The sequence below is a fragment of the Anolis carolinensis genome, chromosome 5 (genome assembly GCF_035594765.1).
Source record: "Anolis carolinensis isolate JA03-04 chromosome 5, rAnoCar3.1.pri, whole genome shotgun sequence".
NCBI classification, from domain to species: Eukaryota; Metazoa; Chordata; class Lepidosauria; order Squamata; family Dactyloidae; genus Anolis; species Anolis carolinensis.
The window spans coordinates 126,109,496-126,133,768 of NC_085845.1; the positions used below are offsets into that span (position 1 = coordinate 126,109,496).

General features: G+C 41.8%; 1 protein-coding gene across 1 annotated transcript in view; it reads right to left on the reverse strand.

Moving 5' to 3' along the window:
* Positions 1 to 12,250, reverse strand: part of rfc1 (replication factor C subunit 1) — a 40,326-nt gene extending 28,076 nt beyond the window's left edge. The window contains exons 1-4 of the mRNA XM_062982230.1: positions 12,092 to 12,250; positions 6,181 to 6,300; positions 3,764 to 3,839; positions 2,678 to 2,794 (exon numbers count right to left, since the gene is read on the reverse strand). Coding sequence (XP_062838300.1) covers positions 2,678 to 2,794; positions 3,764 to 3,839; positions 6,181 to 6,300; positions 12,092 to 12,094 — 316 coding nt within the window. The 5' untranslated portion in view covers positions 12,095 to 12,250. The remainder of the gene's footprint in view (positions 1 to 2,677; positions 2,795 to 3,763; positions 3,840 to 6,180; positions 6,301 to 12,091) is intronic.
* Between the last annotated feature and the right edge of the window lie 12,023 nt (positions 12,251 to 24,273).

Consider the following 24,273-nt stretch of genomic DNA (forward strand, 5'->3'; position numbering starts at 1 on the left):
CCAATTGAAATATTGGTACGTTTATATTGGTTAAAATTGTTATTCATTTTAAATGTATTGTTTTTCTTCTTTTTTTGCACTACAAATAAGGTATGTGCAGTGTGTGTAGGAATTCGTTCATGATTTTTTCAAACAATAGTTCAGCCCCCCAACAATCTGAGATTGTGAACTGGCCCTCTGCTTTAAAAGTTTGAGGACCCCTGGGCTAGATGATATATTCGAGTGGCAAGGATTCTGACCCAGTTATGTTATCTGCCTCTCTAATTTAGCCTCTACATTTATTTATTTATTTATTTACAGCATTTATATTCCGCCCTTCTCATCCCGAAGGGGACTCAGGGCGGATCACATTACACATATAGGCAAACATTCAATGCCTTTTAACATAGAACAAAGACAAGACAAACATAGGCTCCGAGCGGGCCTTGAACTCATGACCTCCTGGTCAGAGTGATTCATTGCAGCTACTCTCCAGCCTGCGCCACAGCCCTGCGCCACATCAATCCAATTCCCCCTTAACACAGCCACTGCTGTTAATCCAAGAATAATTGTCTTTGTCTCAGATTTGCTCAGCTATGAAGTAGGCAGAACAGCAGGGCAGGCAGTACACCAATCAATTCCACCTAAGAAACATATACAGTAGAGTCTCACTTATCCAACACTCGCCTATCCAATGTTCTGGATTATCCAACACATTTTTGTAGTCAATGTTTTCAATACATCATGATATTTTGGTGATAAATTTGTAAATACAGTAATTACTACATAGCATTACTGAGTATTGAACTACTTTTTCTGTCAAATTTGTTGTATAACATTTTGGTGCTTAATTTGTAAAATCATAACCTAATTTGATGTTTAATAGGCTTTTCCTTAATCCCTCCTTATTATCCAACACATTCGCTTATCCAACATTCTGCCGGCCCGTTTACGTTGGATAAGTGAGATTCTAATGTACTTTTATTTTACCTTCACGCCGAGACAGCTCTTGGTTTTTATTAGACACAAAACTGAAACTACAACCAACTGTCCATCAAAATGCTACAAAGAGTTAGAGGATAATATCAGCTATGTGCAAGCAATCAGCATATATCTCAAATGAAGCTGTTAACTTGCAAGCACTAGATAACACTAACCTTGATTTGCAGTTCAGGTCCAATTAACCTTGACCAATGTTTCTGGTATTTCACATATGGAAAACATTGTCTGAACTGCCTACTGTTACATAATACAGAACACCTTGGATTGCCTCTCCTCCGGGCACATCTCCAAAACTATTTACATATGAAAAGACTACAGAGAATACGTAAAATGAAAGCTAGAAAATCAAAGCTCAACAAGGAAAGTTGGCAATTTTTTTAAAGACAAAAAGCAGTTCTGTCTTTTCATCACTCTGATTCTTTCTGTTTCTGTCCTTGGTATGACATCATTCAATTGCAGAATAGCTTATTTGACTCAGTTCCCAAGATATTTTAAGACTGCTGAGTATTTTTAAAAGTTTTTGTCTGGCATTGACATAGAGATATCAGCATAAATAAATAAAGCAATAGTACTAGAGACACAGGAAGTTATACAAAAAGATCCCAAGGACTAAAGGTTTTGCAGTTCCTTGACAGGTTGTATTTATATGCCTTTAATTTAAAAACTGGTTTGTCAAGGAAGTGTAAAAGTTTAAACCTAAATAAAAGCCATTAAACACATAAAAACATATACAGTACAAAGATAAATCCTGGAATCTTGGTAGTTTGATCTAGAAATCCATTTCAGCAAGCAGTTCTCTAAGATCTTAAATCTTTCACACTCTGGCAGCTACAGTTCACCTTTTTGCAGTACTGTGGCTCAACTCTATCAAGATAGTAATTTAAAAGTAAAATCCTAGTTGTCTCAGGTGGACTTGTTCCCAGTCAAACATGTTAAAGGCATGTGAATAGAGGCAATGCAAAAATAAACTGACAACTTAATTATGATCTTATCCTTGTACTTTAACCTGCACAGAGAGATTGTTTGCTTGGAAATTTTCTCTTTCAAGTCACAGAATGTGACCAAAACATTTTCTATGCCAAAAATTTCAGTCCAGTTTCACCCCAAAACATCTTTGTCTGATCCAGGTGCTAGGTTTAGCTTTCCATATAACAATGTATGTTTTCTTTCAAATGACTTCTCAATTATCATCCCTTCCCATGGAGAAATATACATTCCATTTGTTTAAAATTCAAGCAAAGCAACTCCACCATCAACTAGTTTTATTAATAAACAGTAAACACAGAAAAATATTCTAACAAATAGTATCTACCAATTCAACCTAGAAGATGATGGCACTACTGTGCATCCACCCAGAAAGGCAACAAATTAAGTCAATGTACAACATTATTTTTAAGCAATAATTATTTCTAGAACAGCAGTTCTTGCTTTGACATAGTGCAATGGCTTTTAGAGCTCAAAATACCTTCTTTTGATGTTTTAAAAACAGCTTTAAAGAAATTGTCAGTCAGTATCAACATATAAGACTTAAAGACATAAAGCAAGTTAAGATCATACATAAATAAAACAGCCTATAGACCCACTTCTAATCCATTTCCTTTATTTTGTCTTAAAGGATGCACACAATTTTTTTAAAGCATCATGATAATAAAGCACAGTGCATACACATAAGGGGCTTTAATGGAAGGCCCTTTACCTGTTTCTGAAACATATACAATTGGATCTTTCTTTAGAATTTTGTCAGGTTTTGAAGATTGTTTTCTGTCTGGTGTCTTCTTAGATCTTTTTGCCAATTGTACTTCCTCTTCAGAATCTGCAATTAAGCAAAACAGCATAAGTTAACTCTTCCACATCGATACAGAATACTGTAGGGCCATCAGCTGGCCCTCTTGATTCTTTATTTTAATTACTATCTACCATGTTTTGTGAGACCTGATAAGTAGAAAGGCATCTATTAATATTTTAAGACGTAAGTAGATGATTTCAATCATACTATTAATCTGCCTCCAAAAAAGGAACAAACTGTTAGTTCCACTCACCCACAGAACTGTATTCTTCCACAAAAAGAAAAAGTTATAAAAGCAAAACACTAGCTGGTAAAACAAAACTTGAATTATTTATGAATGGGTTCAGAGTTTTGGAAGATGAACAGTAGTTTCACTGGGACAGACAGAACCACACCACCTGCAGCCCTTATATCCTCCAAAGCTGTCTAATGTTAACATACAATAACCAATTCCAAAAATCATTTTGCTGAGCATGATGGGATTTAAAACATTCCAGCTCCCTCAAAATAATATTCATGTATGGAGACTAAAGTTTCACTTCAGCTTAGCTATCCTATGCATTTCATGAAAGAAATGTGAGTATTCAAACAATAAGGATACAGGCAAGCACAACCAATCAGTTCATGGTAGTTTTTGCATTCAGGGATCTCTGATTAGAAATCTAGCATTATCAATTAAAAGCTCTTCTGTCTGAGAACCTGTAAAATCACTGTCAGTTAAAATAGATTAATAATCAGTAAGGAAAAAATAATGGTCTAACATAAGAAAGTTGAAATGTAGAGGTGTAAACATAAACCAATTAAACACATGCTACAGTTCAGCAGAAGTAATACAGGAGCATTAAGTGGTACTGGCACTATAGAGGCACCATCTGTATAATCTATAACTGAAAGACTTCTGCAAATCTGGTTGGTTTTTCTCCATATTAAAACTCTAGCAGATAAGTATTATATCACAGATGAAAACAGCATTATAACAAAATCCATAAATGTTACCTGAATCATAGATGATCCTCTTTTTCTTGTTCATCTGTTTTTGTTTAAATTCATCTTCAAGGGTTGAACTCTTTCCCTAGTTGTGATGAAATAAAACAATTATATCAATATTAATTTTTGTTTACCTAATATTACCTTAAGAGGTGCAAACCAATCATTTTTCTCTTATTAGATCACTACACCCTTTTCTTCAAAAAGAAAAAAAACAAGTCTAAAAGAACCACTTCTCATTTATAAATGTACATTTCTCTTTATTTAACTCTAGAATTCCATTCTCAAAATATATTTACTAGAATTTTCAAAGTATAACAAACCAACCATCTTTTGGTTAATTAGAAGTGGGCAAAACATGGTTTATAAAATAGTCTGAGCTGCTTGTGGTTTAACATGGAACTACTGCCTGACGTGCCAATACTTATAACAGCGGTGTGGCTGTAAAGACAATTGAGAATCCCCGTTTCTAACATGCTGACCCAGAATATATCATCAGCATCATCTATTTATATAGCAACATCACTGTACATGGTGCTTTACAAATAAAAGAACAACCAAAACTAAGACATGACATAAAAGAAAAAAGGATGGCAGTGTGGGAGGAGATTTAATTCTGCCTCTTCATCTTTCCCTCTATGGCCAGGGCAATTTGAATGGAGGGGATTTAAAGCAACTCCGAAGTCAGCCAGTTGTCAAGGATTCTGGAAAAAGAAACTCAGGAGCTTCCATTTCCAACAGTGGGTTATTGCCAAGCCCTATCCCAGTGCTACAGAAAGTGGAAAGGACTAGATTCGATCCTTGGCATCTCTCACTATACAGGGTGAGGTATAAAGATCTACCATATCACGAGGGAGCACTGTGTAGGCTTTGGTGAAGGCAGAGAAATGGGGTAGGTCTAATTTGGGAGGTTAGGCTCTGCTGTTTTGGACCAGTGAATATCAGGGCTTTATTTTTCAAGTATATTCTGAGAACCGTTCTGTGATAACGACTCAGAGAGGATTCTATACAAGCTTCACGCTCAGTCAAAGTGCATCTGTAAGAGATCGTTAAACCATTTTGCTATGGATTTTTAATCTTCGGTCAACTAGATCGACATTGAAAAGAAAATCACCTGGCAGACCTAGTACCATTATAACGCCAGAAAATGTGGTGTTCCACTAAAACTCATGTCATAGTACTGGGCATATCAAATTAGAGTTCGAGGATTCTACATGCTGATTTAAAACTACATTCTTACAAAATAATTTGTCCAATAAGATTTAAAAACCATTAAAACAAAACTATTTTTATGTACTTTTCAGAAATATATACATTTTTCTTCAAGATAACTTTGTTCATTTTCAGACCCCTTCAAAATATAAAAAATCTTTATGCCCCAACCTGTATATATTTTTATAAGATATCAGATCTAGAAAATCCTCATCTATGTGAACTCTATGTATAATCTCAATCCAGAGTTCCAAATTGTGCAAGCAACCTACAGCAACGTAAGTTATCCCTAAACATATACAGTAGAGTCTCACTAATCCAAGCCTCACTTATCCAAGCCTCTGGATAATCCAAGCCATTTTTGTAGTCAATGTTTTCAATATATCGTGATATTTTGGTGCTAAATTCGTAAATACAGTAATTACAACATAACATTACTGCGTATTGAACTACCTTTTCTGTCAAATTTGTTGTAAAACATGATGTTTTGGTGCTTAACTTGTAAAATCATAACCTAATTTGATGTTTAATAGGCTTTTCCTTAATCCCTCCTTATTATCCAACATATTCGCTTATCCAAGCTTCTGCCGGCCCGTTTAGCTTGGATAAGTGAGACTCTACTGTACAAACAAAACACATGAAATGTGATATTGAATAGGGCACTAAGATAGTGATGGCACCCCAGACTTTATTGCAGGTGCTCTAAATGGCACCACAGTACAATCCGCAAAATCCCAAATAACACATGCCCGATTTCCTAATAGAACCACTGAAATTATTGCAGTGCTAAAATAGCAGCAGTACTTTTTTAGAAGTAGCAGAAGTTAGAGGGCCAAGACCTCAGGCCACTTCTACACTGTCATATAAAATCCTGATTACCTGCTTTGATAATCTGAATTATATGGCAGTGTTGAAGGGGCCTCGGTGAATTCTGGATTGTGGGCATCCAAACCCACCCTGTATTATATACAAGAGAAAGGGAAGATAAACATAGATTGGAAAGCAAAAGTAGTGACCTTCACTCCGTTTCAGATAATTTAAATTGGTGTAACACAAAAACTTTTTATTAAAAGGTTCCCTAATAGGCCACACTGTCCTCAATAGTATAATTCAAGCAGCTATTGCAAATGCCATTAGAAAACTTAAATCAGAAGCACTAGCAAAACCTACAATCAAAACTCTAGAAGGCATGTATCTAAAGAGTGTACACCAACCTTAATTTCCTTCAGTTTTGATATAGCGCCTGAGCTACCCTCCTTATTTTTGGGTTTCTTGGCAGTGTTGTCTTCATGTTTCTTTCCAGGAATTAAAACTCCAAAGAATTTTCGGATATCCTGACCAAACAAAACAGCAAGAAAAACAAATCAGAATTGTATGATCTTTCATTTTACAGTGCACCAGGGCAGAAATCTAGGTTACCATATTTTATTTTAAAAATAAATTCATTTTAAAAACCAAAACAGTAAGGAACTTCAAGATTTTATTTCTGAAATTATTTAATAACCAACATACACTGAGAAAACCATAACTTGCTAACTTCCTTTGGATATTTTAAATCTGGTGATTTATAAATAGTTTAAATAATGAACATCTGGGCTCTAGCAAAAATGTGTTCAACTATAGCATATGCAGCAAGAAAATCTCAAACACGACAGATAATGATGCCTGTAAAACAGTTTTCAGACTGCACTAAGGCTAATTCATTATGAGATGACAGAGGCAAATTCCAATTAAACAACAATACAGATCACAAGGGCGACTCATATAATGCAGTTTAACTGTCAAGAGTCAGATGCCAGTTACAAAACAGTTTATTCCAAAGATAAGCCAAAAAATAACATAAACACAGGAAATATCCTTGAAACACTTCACTTATCAGTGCCTGCTTCCCCAGCCACCACCTGTTCTTCAGCATCCATCTCCCCATCTGAATCTTCCTCAGAAGATCCCCCATATAGCTCTCTAAGTCGCTTCCTGCGCAACTCCTCCAGTGAACCCTCATCACGAGGGTTTTTTCTTCCTCTTCGAATTCCATCACCATCAACCATAATCCCCGAAGGCGCAGTCACAACATTAACTTCATTGGACTGCATTGTATGAATCTACACTGATCAGTTTCAATGCATTGTATGGCAGTATAGATAGGGCCAAACATACAGGCTGTTGCCAAGTTACAAGCATCAAACTTACAAACAACTTCTAGTTAAGAACATGCCTGAGACAACAGGAAGTGAGAAAAATCTACCACTCAAAAGGAAAACTCACTCCTAAAAGAGTTACCTTGGGGAAAAGGTGTCTCCACTGAAACTTTCTCACCCCCCTCCTTTGTTTTCACAACATGTCATTTTTTTCAAAATCAAATTCTCACATGGACAGATCAGTGAGGTGAAATCTTTTGCACAGATAGCAAAAGGGTGTTCACCTTTCCCTATGTTATCCAATGCTAAAATATACACTTTGGCTTTAAATGTATCTTTTCTGACTTTTTTTTACAAATTTTACTCAAGAACAAACCTACAGACTTATGACACGAAATAAATAAATCTTGCTTGTAACTTAGGGACTGTCTGTATAGGACACCTGGAACATTTTAAGACCATCTGACACACCCACATGTTTTGGGATCTGTGCCTTTGGTTTACCTGTCAATCTATGGCAATTACATGAATTGCACCTTAGGCAAGGAATACTCAAGAGATGGCTTGCCATGTATACACCAAGGTTATTTTAAGCATACACATAAAACATAAATCATGGGCATAACAAATATGTATACCATATGGTGACATTTGCTATGGCTCCCTGTTGAACCTATATTTGGTGACAAACTTGTATTTTCTACTCAGTGGAGCAGAGATGGAAACCGCATGGGTCTCCAAGTGCCACTGAATTGAAACCCCCACTGCTCTATTCCAGGGAACCAATGGGGCAAAATTCTGGAACAGCAGTCCAACAACATCAGGGCCCTTCCACACAGCCATATAACCCAACAGAACAACAACAACAAAACTTTATTTATATACCGCTCTATCTCCGATAAGGACTCAGAGCGGTTTACACATCGTAAAAACTTTCAATACATATACATAATACAAAATACAAGAACCAATGTAATAGCAATTAACAAACATGTTTAAAATTCCAACATTTTAAAACAATAATACGTAGTAAGAGCAATTGCAGGTCGCTCCATTGAGTGGTTCTACAACAAATGGCTGTAATATATAAAATATATAAAACAAGCAAGATGGCAGTATGGCCAGAATAGGACTCATATAGTAAAAATGGCATAAAGCCAAGGCAAAGTGTGACTGATAGCAACTCAGAATATCAAGGCAGAAAATCCCACAATATCTGCATTGAACTGGCCATATATTCCAGTTCAAAGCAGATAATGTGGGATTTTATTCAGCTGTGTGGAAGGGGCCTCTGAAAGGCCATAAAATTCCAACCCGCACCCCTTTGAAGCATTTCCAAGCCTTGTATTGAAAAATGTTGCATGAATACATAGCAACAGTTTGCTTTGGCATAAACCAACTTTCAAACTCAGTACAGTGGCAGACTTTGGCCTCTCCAGGTTGTTAGACCACAACTCCCATAACGCAGCTGAACAACAACAAAAATACTTGATGTCATGGTTTTTAGGCCTGTTCCTGGGGTTATTTGGGGCCCAGATTCAGAAAACTGCATGGGATAAACTGCATCAGCTCTAGTTTCTTGGGCGCCTTCCACACAGCTGAATAAAATCTCACATGATCTGCTCTGAACTGGGTTATTTGGAAGTGGACTGAAATAACCCAGTTCAAAGCAGATATTGTGGGATTTTCTGCCTTGATATTCTGGATTATGCAGCTATGTGGAAGGAGCCTTCGATATGGGTATCATGATTTTCTACGGGTGAGCAGATAATGATTGGTATATGTTCTGTATCTCAAAAACTAGAGCAGATGGCAAGAAATGATGCCATATTTGGAATCAGACAGTCAAACATACCCAGAGTCCTTCCACACAGTGCTATTACCCAGAATATCAAGGCAGAAAATCCCACAATATCTGCTTTGAACTGGGTTATCCAAGTCCACACTGCCATATAAACCAGTTCAAAGCAGATCACGTGGGATTTTATTTGGCTGTGTGGAAGGGGCCATACAGTTGGGTTGCTGTGAGTTGCTGTGACCATGTTCCAGAAGCATTCTCTCCTGATGTTTCTCCCACATCTATGGTAGGCATCCTCAGGGGTTGTGAGGTCTGTTGGAAACTAGGTAAGTGGGGGTTATATATATCTGTGAAATGTTCAGGGTGAGATAAACTCTTGTCTGTTAGAGGCAAGTGAACTGAACTTCTCCAAGGTGAACTGAACCACCTTAACTGGGCCCTACAGACCAAGGGATACTCCACCACAGACATCAGAAGAGCTGCAAGACCAAGAACAAACCATGAGAGCAAATACAAAGATTCATCCAGAGGAAAAGTGCTCTTCAAGGGAACCACTGACTGCACAACCTACAAATTATCTACAGACCCACTAAGAAAATTCAACAAATGCTACATTCAGCACAGGATAAGAGGGATCCTCTCACCTCTGCAGGAGTCTGCCGTATACCATGCAGCTGTGGACAAGTCTACATAGAGACCACCAAATGCAGCACTGCTCAAACACAAATCAAGGAACATTAAAGGCACTGCATACTAATCCAACCTGAGAAGTCAGCCACAGCAGAGCACTTGATGAATCAACCTGGACACAGCATATTATTTGAGAACACAGAAATGCTGGACCACTCTAATAACTACCATGTCAGACTACACAGAGTAGCCATTGAAATCCACAAGCATGCGGATAATTTCAATAGAAAGGAGGAAACCATGAAAATGAACACAATCTGGCTACCAGTATTAAAAAAACTCTAAAATCAGGACAGTAAATAAAGAGCCATGCTAAAAAAAACCAGGGGAATTCCTGATAGGAAACAATCAGGGCTAGCTTACATCTCCCAACAAAGGATTCCCCCAGGCAGGAAGCAGCCAGGATTTATTATTTATTTCCATCATTTCTATCCCGCCCTTCTCACCCGAAGGGACTCAGGGCGGCTTACAAAACTGGCAGAATTCAATGCCAATATACAACAATACAAAAGAATAAAACATAAGCAATTAAAAACAGATTTAAAATAATACAAAATACTTGAGCCATTCATCCACAAAACCTTGTACATAAACCTTAGTCCAGATCGAGTCGAAGCCAACAAAACTTATTCTTTGAACGCTTGCTCGCACAGCCAGGTCTTCACTCTCTTTCTAAAACTCAAAAGGGATGGAGCCTGCCGGATGTCACTAGGGAGGGAGTTCCACAGCCGAGGAGCCACCACTGAGAAAGCCCTGTCTCTCGTCCCCGCCAGCCGCACCTGTGAGGCTGGCGGGACTGAGAGCAGGGCCTCCCCTGAAGATCATAAATTGCGTGGTAGGTCATAGTGGGAGACACAATAACTAAGCTGGGCCAGAACCGTTTAGAGCTTTATAGGCTAAAGTCAGCTTTGAAGCTGCTAGGCTATTTAATGTTAATCAAGCTGGCCAATTGCAACATTCACACTTGCCTCAGATGGACAAGAATTCTTTCTCCCATCCTGGACATTCCACAAATATATAAGCCCCACTTGCCTAGTTTCCAACAGACCTCACAACTTCTGAGGATGGCTGCCATAGATGTGGGCGAAACGCCAGGAGAGAATGCTTCTGGAAAATGGCCATACAGCCCGGAAAACTCACAACAACCCAATGTGGGGTTATATTCAGCTGTGTGGAAGGGGGCCCAGGAACTAGGGCTAACATTGGAGGCACCAGTGTAATCTCTTACCATTCAGGCCACATGCTTTGCTGGGGATGACGGGAATCAGCGGCCAACACACCTAGAGCTACAGATCTTCTCAATTATTTCAATCTGATCAAAATCAGCGCCCAAGTGGGCGATAGGCTTGGCTTGACAGCAGTGTGTGCGAAAAAGATCTTGGAGTCCTCGTGGACAACAAGTTAAACATGAGCCTACAATGTGATGCGGCAGCTAAAAAAGCCAATGGGATTTTGGCCTGCATCAATAGGGGAATAACGTCTAGATCCAGGGAAGTCATGCTCCCCCTCTATTCTGCCTTGGTCAGACCACACCTGGAATACTGTGTCCAGTTTTGGGCACCGCAGATGAAGGGAGATGCTGACAAGCTGGAAAGCGTCCAGAGGAGGGCGACTAAAATGATTAAGGGTCTGGAAAACAAGCCCTATGAGGAGAGGCTTAAAGAGCTGGGCATGTTTAGCCTGCAGAAGAGAAGGCTGAGAGGAGACATGATAGCCATGTACAAATATGTGAGGGGAAGTCATAGGGAGGAGGGAGGGAGCTTATTTTCTGCTGCCCTGCAGACTAGGACACGGAACAATGGCTTCAAACTACAGGAAAGGAGATTCCACCTGAACATCAGGAAGAACTTCCTCACTGTGAGGGCTGTTCGGCAGTGGAACTCTCTCCCCCGGACTGTGGTGGAGGCTCCTTCTTTGGAAGCTTTTAAGCAGAGGCTGGACGGCCATCTGTCGGGGGTGCTTTGAATGCGATTTCCTGCTTCTTAGCAGGGGGTTGGACTAGATGGCCCATGTGGTCTCTTCCAACTCTACTATTCTATGATTCTATGATTCTATGATAGGAGAGTCGACTGAATAAGGAAGGGAGAAGAGGCTGGGGAAACTTTTGATGAAAGCCAAAACTTTGGAAAGAGGAGGGTGAGTGGGGAAGAGTGGTGTGGGGAAGATGGGGCTCTTGATACAGAAGGCTTAAGCTTAAGCGGCTGAGGGGGGAAAGGAAGGTGCCTGAGGCTGTCAGGAATGATGGGAGTTGAAGTCCAAAACACCTGCAGGGCCCAAGTTTGCCCATGCCTGCTATACACATACGCAGTGTTTCCCCACATAGCTTAAACATGTCTCTATTTCGCTGGGGGAGGGCCATGGAAGGCCTCTATTTCTCCCCCACCCCCCGGCTTTCCCTCTCCCGCCCCCCAATACCATTTCCCTTCTGGCGAGTTTCCCCTCAGAAAGGAACGGAAAAGTTTGGCAGCTCTTGGCCGAGGCTGGCGGGCACGCGCTCACCATCCTCGCGCCGTCTGCCTTCCTTCCTTCCCGCGGAGCAGCCGTTTACGCCCGCGCGCGCCCCATCTTCTCCGCTCCTCTCCACTTCGCGCCAATAACAAACGCAGCAGCCGAGGGCGCCGATGCGCGCGCAGTGATGGCGTCACGGGCGGGAAGTAAGGGGCGGAGTCGAGCCACTCTCAACGGGGTGGGATTAGCGGGCTTTCTGTATTCACTTAAAGGAGATGATATTGTTCTGTACATTTTCCAGTTTATAGTGACTTCTCGCAGGCAAGGGCCTTTTCTTTCCTCCACGTGAGCCTGATGAACCATTTGGGTTGATAACTTAGATGCCTTTTCTTATCCACAGAAAATACCTATCCTGGCAATTGAGTCTATGGATTTTTCACTAACTGAGTTTTCACTTGGTCATCAGAAACAGTCTAGTCTTGTTGTATGTCTTTCGGGCTGTGTGGCCATGTTCCAGAAGTATTCTCTCCTGACGTTTCGCCCATATCTATGGCAGGCATCCTCAGAGGTTGTGAGGATGCCTGCCATAGATATGGGCGAAACGTCAGGAGAGAATACTTCTGGAACATGGCCACACAGCCCGAAAGACATACAACAACCCTGTGATCCCGGCCATGAAAGCCTTGGACAACACAGAAACAGTCTTGTTCATATACAGTTCATTGACACAGCATCTTTTTTTGGTTCCTGTTCCATGGTTTCTTTGGTAGGGCTTGGATTAGAATGGTTCCCAACCTTTTTTTTTTTTTTTAACCAGGGCCCGCTTTGATCAGGGACCACTTTGGTACATTAGTACCAAAAGGTTAACAAATCAGTTCACCATGATTCATAGGAGTTGTAGGTACTGGGATGTATAGTTCATCTGCAATCTACATAAGAGCACTCTGAACCCCGCCTGCAATGGACCTAGAACTAACTTGGCACACAGATCCCTCATGACCACGAAAAAATACTGGAGGCCTTTGGAGGTTGTAGGAGTTGTAGTTTATCTACATCCGGACAGCACTGTGAATCCAAACAAAGATGGATCTGGACCAAACTTGGCATGCATTCCCAATATGCCCACATTTGAATACTGGTGGGCTTTGTGGGAAATTGGCCTGGACAATTTGGAGTTGTAGATATTGGGATTGATAGATCACCTGCAATCCTTGGACAGAGAGCAATAAAAGACTTTGCAAAACTGAAACTCCCAGGATGTCATAGCCTTGAGTCGTGGCAGTCGAAGTGGTGTCGAACTGCAATAGTTCTGCGGTGCTTACCGAATACAAAATAGGCCTGGAAAGAGAAGGAAAGCGAGTTCTGATGTCACGTAAATATTTTACATTGAACACAAGAACCCCCAGTCTAAATATTAATATGATAGCATTGGTACTGTGGTGGAGTGTTCCACAGGTAAACACAGTTTTTTAAATGAAATGAATGATCTGAATATGCAAAGATCTGAAGATACCCAGCAGCACCTACTAGCCTCCAGGAGACTCCTCACACCCCTTTTTGTTACTATATCGTTTCTGACCCTTAAATAAAAAGGTTGTCCTTCACTTTTGGCTCCTTTGTCATTCCTTTCTTTCTCCTGAGTTTCTTTTCCCTTGCTTCCTCATTTCACTAGCAGCCACATGGCCCGACGCCCTCAGCAGTCCACCCCACATTCACTCCCTATGGTCACCGTGAACACCTCTGCCCATTTCCCGCCACCCCAGAAACCCAAATGCCTCCCAAAACCCATATTCCCCCTTCTCCATTCACTGCTATGTCAGCTTGTCCTCAAGTAACCCAATCTCTTGTTGTCGACCGCGTTTTAGGGGATCGGGGCCCTTGAGGAGAGACCCGATCCGGTCCTGAGAGAACAGACCTTGGCGGAGCCAAAAGGAAAATACGAGCCGCAATACAACCTGAAGCCGAAATGAAGAAGGTCCACCAAAGTTGAAGGAAAATCCGCCAAGGAGTCTTTATTGAGCAATTCAGCTGAAGAGGACTCTGGTAGCGATCATTCGACTTACCAGCAGCCCCATACAATCAAAATAAAGCCATATTTATACAAAATTTCAGTCTGACAGCCCTTTGAATTTTCCCGCCCTGCTTCCCCGCCCATCTGATCGTTGATAGGCTAGAAGGTTGAACGAGGCGGGCTTTCGTTTCCCGCCTCGCTCCGTTGGCCCAATAGGAAGCTGCCTTACGTCTCCACTCGGGCCAATCAGGAGAGAGAAGGCGGGAGTTAGCGAAACAATGAGGTGACGGGGACAGGAACCAGAGGATTAAGTCCTGCTAGACTGATTTCTAAAGGGTGCTATTGTATTAATGGCAGCAATCAAGGATGTCCGGGTTTCTGTCACGTATACAGATTTTAGATATGCCTTGGGGTGTCAGAGATGGAAGCAAAGATGGGTGGTGATGAGCCATATTGACAGGCTCTGCAGGGCGCCTTCCTGAGGTGTCCTGGATATTTCTTTGGGTGAGCTATGACAATGTTTGCCTTGGGGCGAATCTCCTTTAGGTCAACAACTCCGAATTCGGTGACTCAAGCCCTATATTGTCCATGCAATTTGAATTTGATTGGTTTTAGCGGTGGCAGATTATCCTTTTGTTTTTGGGAAAGGAAGCCTGGGTCATAGGAAATGGGATAGGTTCTGGGGTTCATGTTGAGTTCAAAATATTTCCTATTTGATTTCATGATTTGACAATTATATGAAATAAAATGAAAAATAAAATAAAGTTGGAATATAACCCTGGCTGGGAAAAATACATATTTTCCGGGGATTCCAAAGAGTACAAATACATATAGGCAGATAGATAGATTTCATGGAAATAAGGGAGAATTCATAAAAGTGAGTTACATTTCATAAAGGGGAATCATGAATGATATAAACAATTGAAAATATTTGATAAGAACAAAGTTCATAACATCTGGAGAACCCAGCATGGAAATTCATAAAAGTGGAGTTTTAGCAGCATGATTTTACAATTCATGAAGTTGTTATCTCTTGCCTCAGGCTAAAAGGTCAAACACCTTTTGTGCAGAGAGTTTTAGTAAACCACAGTAAACTCCAGTAAAAAGTCTCAATCACCTTCTACTATAAATATATGGAATATAGAACATAAAGTCTTGATTTTTGAACTATCTTTTACAAAGTCCTGGGGGGGGGGGGGTCACCTCGATCACACTCTCATCCACCAACCCTAAAACTGCATTACCCGTAGATACTGAAACCGGTCATCCCTCCCTCCCCCGATATCTGTGGATCCTTGCCCTATGCCTCTTCTAAGACCCTCACCAACTCCCACCTTTCCAGGGGTCCCTCCATATTTGGTAACCTCTACTTCTGACTTTTCCTCTGACCACAATTCCCATGCAGGCGGCACACCACAACTCCCATAATCCGTGCTTAGGCTATCCTCCGAGGATACTGAAACTCATATAGGGTCCCTGGTATCCGTGGATTTCTCTTCTTGTTCCTTCTTCAATGTGGGTCCCGGGGGACCCATCCCTGAACCCCCCCCCATCAGCAAACCTCACATTCTCCCCTTTTTCGTATTTTTATGTGGTTTTGGTACTTGATATGTCCTTTAGCTCTTTCCCCAAAGATGCCCAAGAGGAATAATAAGTATATTGGTATTCTACTTACGAGGGTTGAATGAAAAGTAATGCCTCCACCTTCGTAACTCCTCAACAGATGACAGTCCTGGTATGCGGCAGGTACTGGCTTGTTCAGTAAATTCTCCTCTACAGTGAGTTCCATTTGGCGGGAAGCCTTAGCATTGAATGGTTGTGTTGTTAAAGTGCAAAGTATGGAACTCTGCGCAGACGGGGAAGCCTTAGCATTGAACAGTTGTGTTATTAAAGTGCAAAGTATGGAACCCTGCGCAGACGGGGAAGCCTTAGCATTGAACAGTTGTGTTGTTAAAGTGCAAAGTATGGAACCCTGCGCAGACGAGGAAGCCTTAGCATTGAACAGTTGTGTTGTTAAAGTGCAAAGTATGGAACCCTGTGCAGATGGGGAAGCCTTAGCATTGAACAGTTGTGTTGTTAAAGTGCAAAGTATGGAACCCTGCGCAGACGGGGAAGCCTTAGCATTGAACGGTTGTGTTGTTAAAGTGCAAAGTATGGAACTCTGCGCAGACGGGGAAGCGAACAGTTGTGTTATTAAAGTGCAAAGTATGGAACCCTGCGCAGACGGGGAAGCCTTAGCATTGAACGGTTGTGTTGTTAAAGTGCAAAGTATGGAACTCTGCGCAGACGGGGAAGCGAACAGTTGTGTTATTAAAGTGCAAAGTATGGAACCCTGCGCAGATGGGGAAGCCTTAGCATTGAACGGTTGTGTTGTTAAAGTGCGAAGTATGGAACCTTGCGCAGACGATCAGTCAACGCGCCTTAAGCAACATGCAGTTACTGAATTCTTGACAGCAGAAGGTGTCACCCCAAAGGATTTTCCTCAGAGAATGTAATATATTTATGGTGATTGTGTCGATGTGAGTACTGTGTGTCGTTGGGCAAGTAAGATTGGAGATGTTGAGGTGGGAATGTCTGGCTTGCGTGACAGCAACCACTGAGTTTCACAAGCAAAAGGTGGACAAATGGATTCAGGACGATTGTCATATCATTCAGAGAGAAATTTCAAGCATAATCAGCATTTCACAAGAACGTGTGGGTTGCATTATTGCTTTGCTTGGCTATCGGAAGATCTGTGCACGATGGGTCCTGTGAGATGCTGGTTGCGGAAACAGAGTGTTGACTTCTTCCGTGACGGCTTCAGAAAACTTGTTCATCATTGGCAGAAATGTATCCAATTGTCTGTTGATTATGTGGAAAAGTGAATAGTGGTAGTTAAAGAGCACATGCTAAGAATTATTTCTGTGTGTGATTTATTAAAATGTGACCAAGATGTCATGAGTTCGAGGCCAGCCCGTGTCGAGGTGAGCACCCGACAATTAAAAAATAAAATATAGCCCCTGCTCGTTGCTGACCTAAGCAACCCGAAAGATAGTTGCATCTATCAAGTAGGAAATTTAGGTACCATTTATATGTGGGGAGGCTAATTTATGACACCATAAAAATCATCCAGCCACCGTTGGAATGAGGAAGTGCTGTCGCAGTGGATGATGAAGCAGCTGCTCCCCCTGTGGCCAGAATCAAGCATAGTAAGTAAGTAAGTAAGTAAGTAAAAGTTTATTTGTATACCGCCCTCTCTCCCGAAAGGGACTCAGGGCGGTTTCCAATATAAAATCAGCATAAAACATTGTACAATAAAACACTGAAAACACTATAAAACGCTATAAGAATTAGAAACAAAAACAAAACATAACAATTGACTAAAACAATCACATAAGCAGAGGGTATAAGCATACCCTCAGGAAGCTGGAAGCTGGAGAAGGTTTAAATTGCCTCTGCGTCTGTCTCTGTTCTATGTATATGGCATTGAATGTTTGCCTTATATGTGTACAATGTGATCCGCCCTGAGTCCCCTTCAGGGTGAGAAGGGCGGAATATAAATACTGTAAATAAATAAATAAATGAATGTTGCTATTGTTTTCAATGACTATCTCATAGTCTCAACCCATTCAGGAATGAAAACAAAGTTTCTGAAGTCGAATAACTCCTTTCCAAGTCAGGACCGCACCATTACACAGGAAATAACACTTTCAAACCAGGAACAGAACATTTTCCCCCCAAATTTTGTTACATAGTGATGTTGGAGAAATGACTGAATTTAAATGAAAGAGGTAATAGATGTGGGCAGAACGTCAGGAGAGAATGCTTCTGGAACATGGCCGTACAGCCCGGAAAACACACAACAACCCCGATTATTTTTTAAATACGGTAAATATAGACTATGATTGCTTGGGATGTCACAATAATATCCATCAAAACACTTAAAGGGATCACTCTAGGGTTCGGTTCCCGAACAGGAATGGGAAAAGGATCCCTGTGTCTTTAAATGGGTGCAAAAGAGGGAATTTCTTTGCCTGTTCCCTGGTTGTACAAGGAACTGAAATCCCTCCTAAGGAACTGAAATCCCTCTTTTAAAAAGGTACGGGAGCCCCACTTCAGTTTATACTTTAGCAAGGCCAGTGAGGCCCATACAAGGCTGGGATGATGCGCCCTGTCTTTGATTGTGATGCGCACATGGTTCTATGACAGTTGAAGCTGTCATAGTTGAGGCTGACAGTTCAGGCTGACAGTTGAGAAGCCCCAGCCCTGGGGCAAAAGGTGCCGGGAGGGGCTTCCCATGGCCAGAAAGAGAAGCGGGAGAAGGATGTCCCATCACCAGGTAAGGGAAGCAGAGGATGGAAATCCAACCAGGTAAGAGATGGAGGGGAGGGAGGAGAGCCAGCAGTCAGGTAAGGGATGAAGAGGAAGGAGAGTCCATGCTCAGGTAAGGGATGAAGAGGAAAGACACACAATGATCAGGTAAGAGAAGAGGAAGGCCACAAAATGATCAGGTAAGGATGAAGAGGAATTGCACTATATTATAATGCAAGTGGCGAAGAGGAAGGACACCCAATCATCAGGCAAGGGAAGAGGAAAGCTACAAAGTCATCAGATAAGGGATGAAGAGGAAAAATACCCAAAAATCAGGTAGGTGATGAAGAGGAAGGCAACCAAATAATCAGGTAAGGGATGAAGAGGAAGTATATTCAATAATCAGGTAAGAGAAGAGGAAGGCTACCAAATTATCAGGTAAGGAATGAAGAGGAAAATTCCCAATAATCAGGTAAGGGATGAAGTGGAAAGTGACACAATTATCAGGTAAGAGAAGAGGAAGGCCACAAAATTATCAGGTAAGGATGAAGAGGAAACATACCTAATAATCCGGAAAGTGATGAAGAGGAAGAATACTCAACAATTGGGGAAGAGAAGAGGAAGGCTACCGAATCATCAGGTAAGGATTGAAGAGGAAACATACATTCTAATCAGGTACGTGATGAAGAGGAAGAATACACAATGATCAGGTAAGTGATGAAGAGGAAGAATACACAATTATCAGGTAAGTGTAGAAGAGGAAGAATGCACAATTATCAGGTAAGTGATGAAGAGGAAGAATACACAATTATCAGGTAAGTGTAGAAGAGGAAGTATATCCAATGATCAGGTAAGAGAAGAGGAAGGCAAGCAAAAATATCAGGTAAGGGATGAAGAGGAAAAATGCCTAATAATCAGGTAAGTGATGAAGAGGAAGGTCACCCTATTATCAGGTAAGAGAAGAGGAAGTATATTCAATAACCAGGTAAGAGAAGAGGAAGGATATCACATTACCAGGTAAGTGATGAAGAGGAAAATGCCAAATAATCAGGAAAGTGATGAAGAGGAAGGACACCCAATCATCAGGTAAGTGAAGAGGCATTTTTAAAATTTATTCTCCGGAAGCATCCAATGAAATGGATCTGCATGAAGAGAAATCAATAAGGAAGGAAGAAATAAAACGAATGAAAGAAAGAAGAAAGGAAGACAGAAGGAATGAAAGTTGATTTGATTGGGAGGAAAACCAAGGTAGGCAGGAGAAAGCAGATGTGCCCTGGAGAAGTGCAGAATACATGTATGTATCTCAGAGTCAAATGCCTGTGTGCAGCAAGAGACAGTTGGGAAGAACCAGGTCTTGACGTGGACTGAAGACGGGCCCCGAAGGAGGAGGAACGCCCCGGGAGAAAAGGCGACACTTGCCAGGCACAGGTGATTCTGGAAACGCACGGCTGTTCGAAGAAGCCAAAAGGAATGGTTTTTCCTTTTGCACCCAAAGGAGAGCCGTGTTTTCTCTTGGAAAACTAAGAATCCTAGTGAGAAGAGACCACAAAGACCCTCCTGCCTGAGTCTGAATGCCAGGAAGCCATGACTACCGCAGCCTTGAGAAGTGGGCGACCCATTTCCATGCAGAGATCTCCAACGGAGAAGAGTCCCTCTTCCAAGGAGTCTTTGGCCACCTTGCCATGTGGAAGGAGACATCCCGGCAAGCGGGTGTCAGAAGGAGAGGCTCAGGCGGGTAAGTCCCGAGGGCCCTTTCCGCCATGCCCAGGGTCGCACTGGCCGCCACTTTTGGGGCCGGGAAGGAATTTTCCTCCGGGACCGATTGGCCGAGGACCTGGGAGGTTTTTTGCCTTCCTCTGGGCATCCGGCAGCGGCTGCTGGGTAGGAAGGTTCACTAGATACAACTCACTAAGCTCAACTCAGGAAAAGGTGATGTTTTCGTGAGGGAAAATTAAGAAAGCACGTAGATATGGAAGCTTTGAATTGGAAAATCCGTGTCCAGGGGAAGTAGGAAGGCAAGGTCTTCAGGGGAACAAAGAAGAAGGAAACTGTCACCATTTGGAAATGGAAGATGGCACAATGCTGGATACAACTGACTGCAAACAACCAAACAGCAAGAAAGTGTTGGATGACTGGAGAAAGATAGATGCCCAGTCCTGAAGAGCATCACCCTCCACTTGCCAGAAAAGGAAAGGAAAGGAAAGGAGAGGAGAGGAGAGGAGAGGAGAGGAGAGGAGAGAAAGGGAAGGAAAGGTCTTTTCGGCCATGCCCTGGGTAGCACTGACCGCCACTTTTGGGGTCGGGAAGGAATTTTCCTCCAGGGCGGATTGGGCCCTGGTCCTGGAGGTTTTTCGCCTTCCTCGGGGCATCCGGCAAAGGCCTCACCAAGTCAGGCTCAGACACACTCTCAGACCACAGCAGGCCAATCTTGACCTAAACAACAAATGAAAGCCAATTGGAATAAACACCATGAATCTGGAATCTGCCTTTGTATCTTTTTCTTCTTCTTCATTGTTGTCCTATGAAGTGTGTACAGAAGGCACCCAGGCCCCTTCTACACTAACGTATATAATCAGATTGTTTGCTTTGAACCAGATTATATGGCAGTATGGACTCCTATAATCCAGTTCAGAGCAGATAATGTGGATTTTCTACTTCAGTAATCCAGATTGCATGGCAGGGCAGAAGGAGCAGGCCTCTGTTTGTCTTTTAATTACTGTATTGATTGCAATATTACAGTAATGAATACAATCCAGAGGAATGATGAGGATGATAAATTCATGGAATGATATAGGATGGGATGGTATTGGGGATAGGATTAGCTAGGCCTCCTTTAACAGGAACTCCCAGGCAACCAGAAGATCCATTTATTCTGCACCTTCCAATCTCGATGGATTCGGGTTTACTGAGAGTCTCGTGTGTTTGGTGCCCTTGATGGGACACACCTTTCTGTTTTGATGGAACTGCATACAACCACAGGTAATAAGTGCAACGGTTGGATATCACAAATACAGATATCTGAAAAGGGATTATAAATATTCAGTGGCTGCTCTTTATTATTTGTGGCAGAGATCATAAAGGGCAGAACCCCCTAATTATCAACAATTTTTAAAAAGAGGTCAGCAACACTTGAAGAGCAACTAGCAATCACAATAACATAAGTCCCCCAGTCCCACTTCACTCACAATATAATACTTGAAGAGCCCCATAGTAGGAATTAAAATGTGTGAACAGCAGGCTACACCATAATAGTATCACCAAGACTGATTCATGGCAAGTGGGAATAAATACAGTTTGTAGCTATCTCCAAAAAGGACAAAACACCCTGTCAATGCAAGAGGGTGTGACCAAGATGACGGGGAGAAAAGTGGGGAGGGAGAACAGTGGATCAATGACTGGGTAAGACTGATAGGCTGAAAGCCAAAAGGAATTGCCCGGAAAGAAGGACTTGCCAAAAATGGCTAGTTGGCAGTCAGAATGAAACAGCTGATCCTTGTAATACAGTTCACAGGTGGAGGAGCAACAACTGTGCTCAGCTTCACTCTCCATTTCCTGTTAACTGTTGTGCCTAGTTTTGCTCCCAGCCACTGCACACAGTTAAAAAGTTATAAAATTGGCAGGGATGGTGGTGGTGGTGGTGGTGGGGGGAAGCAAGATAGCAGAAGAAAATGTTATTTTCATGTCATTTCCAGAAAGAAAACCATAAAATCATGCTACATAGTGTGGGGTAAAGGTGCTTTACACTTACCCAGGGGTCCCCAAACCTTTTAAACAGGGGGCCAGTTCATGATCCTTCGGGCTGTTGGAGGGCCGGACTATAGTTGGCCACCGAGCAATAATAATAATAATAATAATTAATAACAACAATAACAACAACAATAATAAAGAGAGTTGGAAGAAATCCTTTGGGCCATTGAGTCCAATCCCCTTCTGCCTTTGTGCACCGAAAGCACAAGCAAAGCACCCCTGACAGATGGCCACCCAGCCTCAATGTTAATAATAATAATAATAATAATAATAATAATAATAATAATAATAATAATAATATAGGGTTTTGGAACACAATACTCCTGACCTCACAATCATGTTAAAAAACAAAGTATGGATTGCTGATGTTGCAATCCCAGGGAACAGCAGGATTGAGGAGAAACAACTGGAAAAGCTGACACGATATGAGGATTTAAAGATCTAATTACAAAGACTCTAGCACAAGCCAGTCAAGGTGGTCCCAGTGGTGATCAGCACACTGGGTGCAGTGCCTAAAGACGTTGCCCTGCACTTAAACACAATCGGCGCTGACAAAATTACTACCTGCCAGCTGCAGAAGGCCACCTTACGGGGATCTGCACACATTATTCACTAATACATCACACAGTCCTAGACACTTGGGAAGTGTCTGGCGTGTGATCCAGTACAACAGCCAGCAGAGTGTCTGTGTGGACTCATCTTCTTGTGTTTCAAATAATAATAATAATGATGATGATGATGATGATGATGATGATGATGGTTGTAAGAGAAGAAGAGACCCCTTGGGTCATTTAGCCCAATCCCCTTCTGCCCTTGTGCCATGGGGGCCGGATAAATGGCTTCGATGGGCCACATCCGGCCCCCGGGCCTTAGTTTGGGGACCCCTGCACTTACCCTTTTGTACCAATGTAATCAACATAGCTAATATCAAGACATTGGTTGCAATCTCTGGCCAGTGGAACAGCGGTAAATTCTGAATTTCAGATTTTTAGTATGACAGTCTATCTAACTATGACTTGGCAGTGCAAGCAGATGCATTGGTCCATATCAACAAATTAGTTTAGAATGTTTTTATAATGCTAGGAACTATTCATTTGTAAAGCTTACGAATCTTGAATTGCCCATTCAAGAGCGAGGCACCCCACAATATTCTGCATTATACCAAGGATGGTATATTATTCCTCTCAGCACCTACTATGGGGATTACAGTTAAATAGAACTATAATAGGGAAGCCTAAGTGGCAATGGGAAGGCAGATAATATCACAGTCCTTAGTAATAAAAAAGGCGATTCAGCCTTGTGACAGTTATGTGTTCCTTCTATTTTCAGAATAAAAATTCATCTGAACACCATTAGCTGGGAAATACTGGTGAGACAGAACTATAGAATGCAAACTTAGCATTTAAAGTGGAGTAATAGTGCTAACAGTACAATGTGAATGGGCCCTGTGTTGGCTGCCTTGGAAAACAGAATGCTACATGAAGTAAATAGATGTTTGAGCCAATCCAACCTGGATTTTGCATTCTAAAGACGCCCTAAAAGAAGTTCAGGACTTTGACAAAGAAGCATGCATAAGAAAATAAGATAAATGCAGAGAACTTACACAAATATTAGAACAAGGGTGATCAAAGGGCAGCTCTTGAGCCAGGTAGCTGCTCCCAAGGCTGTTCAGGTGGTTTTGACTGCTACAGCTTCTCTGGTTTCAAGGATCCCAGTGTCTCTGGATACAAGTCTCCAAGCATGATATTAAATATTAGGTAAAGGTAAAAGTTTCCCCTGATGTTAAGTCCAGTCGTGACCGACTCTGGGGGTTGGTGCTCATCTCCATTTCTAAGCCGAAGAGCCGGTGTTGTCCATAGACATCTCCAGGTCATGTGGCCGGCATGACTGCATGGAGCGCCGTTACCTTCCCGCCGGAGCAGTACCTATTGATCTACTCACATTTGCATGTTTTCAAACTGCTAGGTTGGCAGGAGCTGGGGTTAACAGCGGGCGCTAATTCTTCTCCCGGGACCTTTTGGTCCGCAAGTTCAGCAGTTCAGCGCTTTAACACACTGTGCCACGAAGGGCATGCCCAATTGCACTGTTTCAACATGAAACAATAACTATGTAACCATGTTCTAACCACTTATAGTTTTGCTTTTTAAATTATTTTAGCAACCACATGGATACACGGATCCCTGAG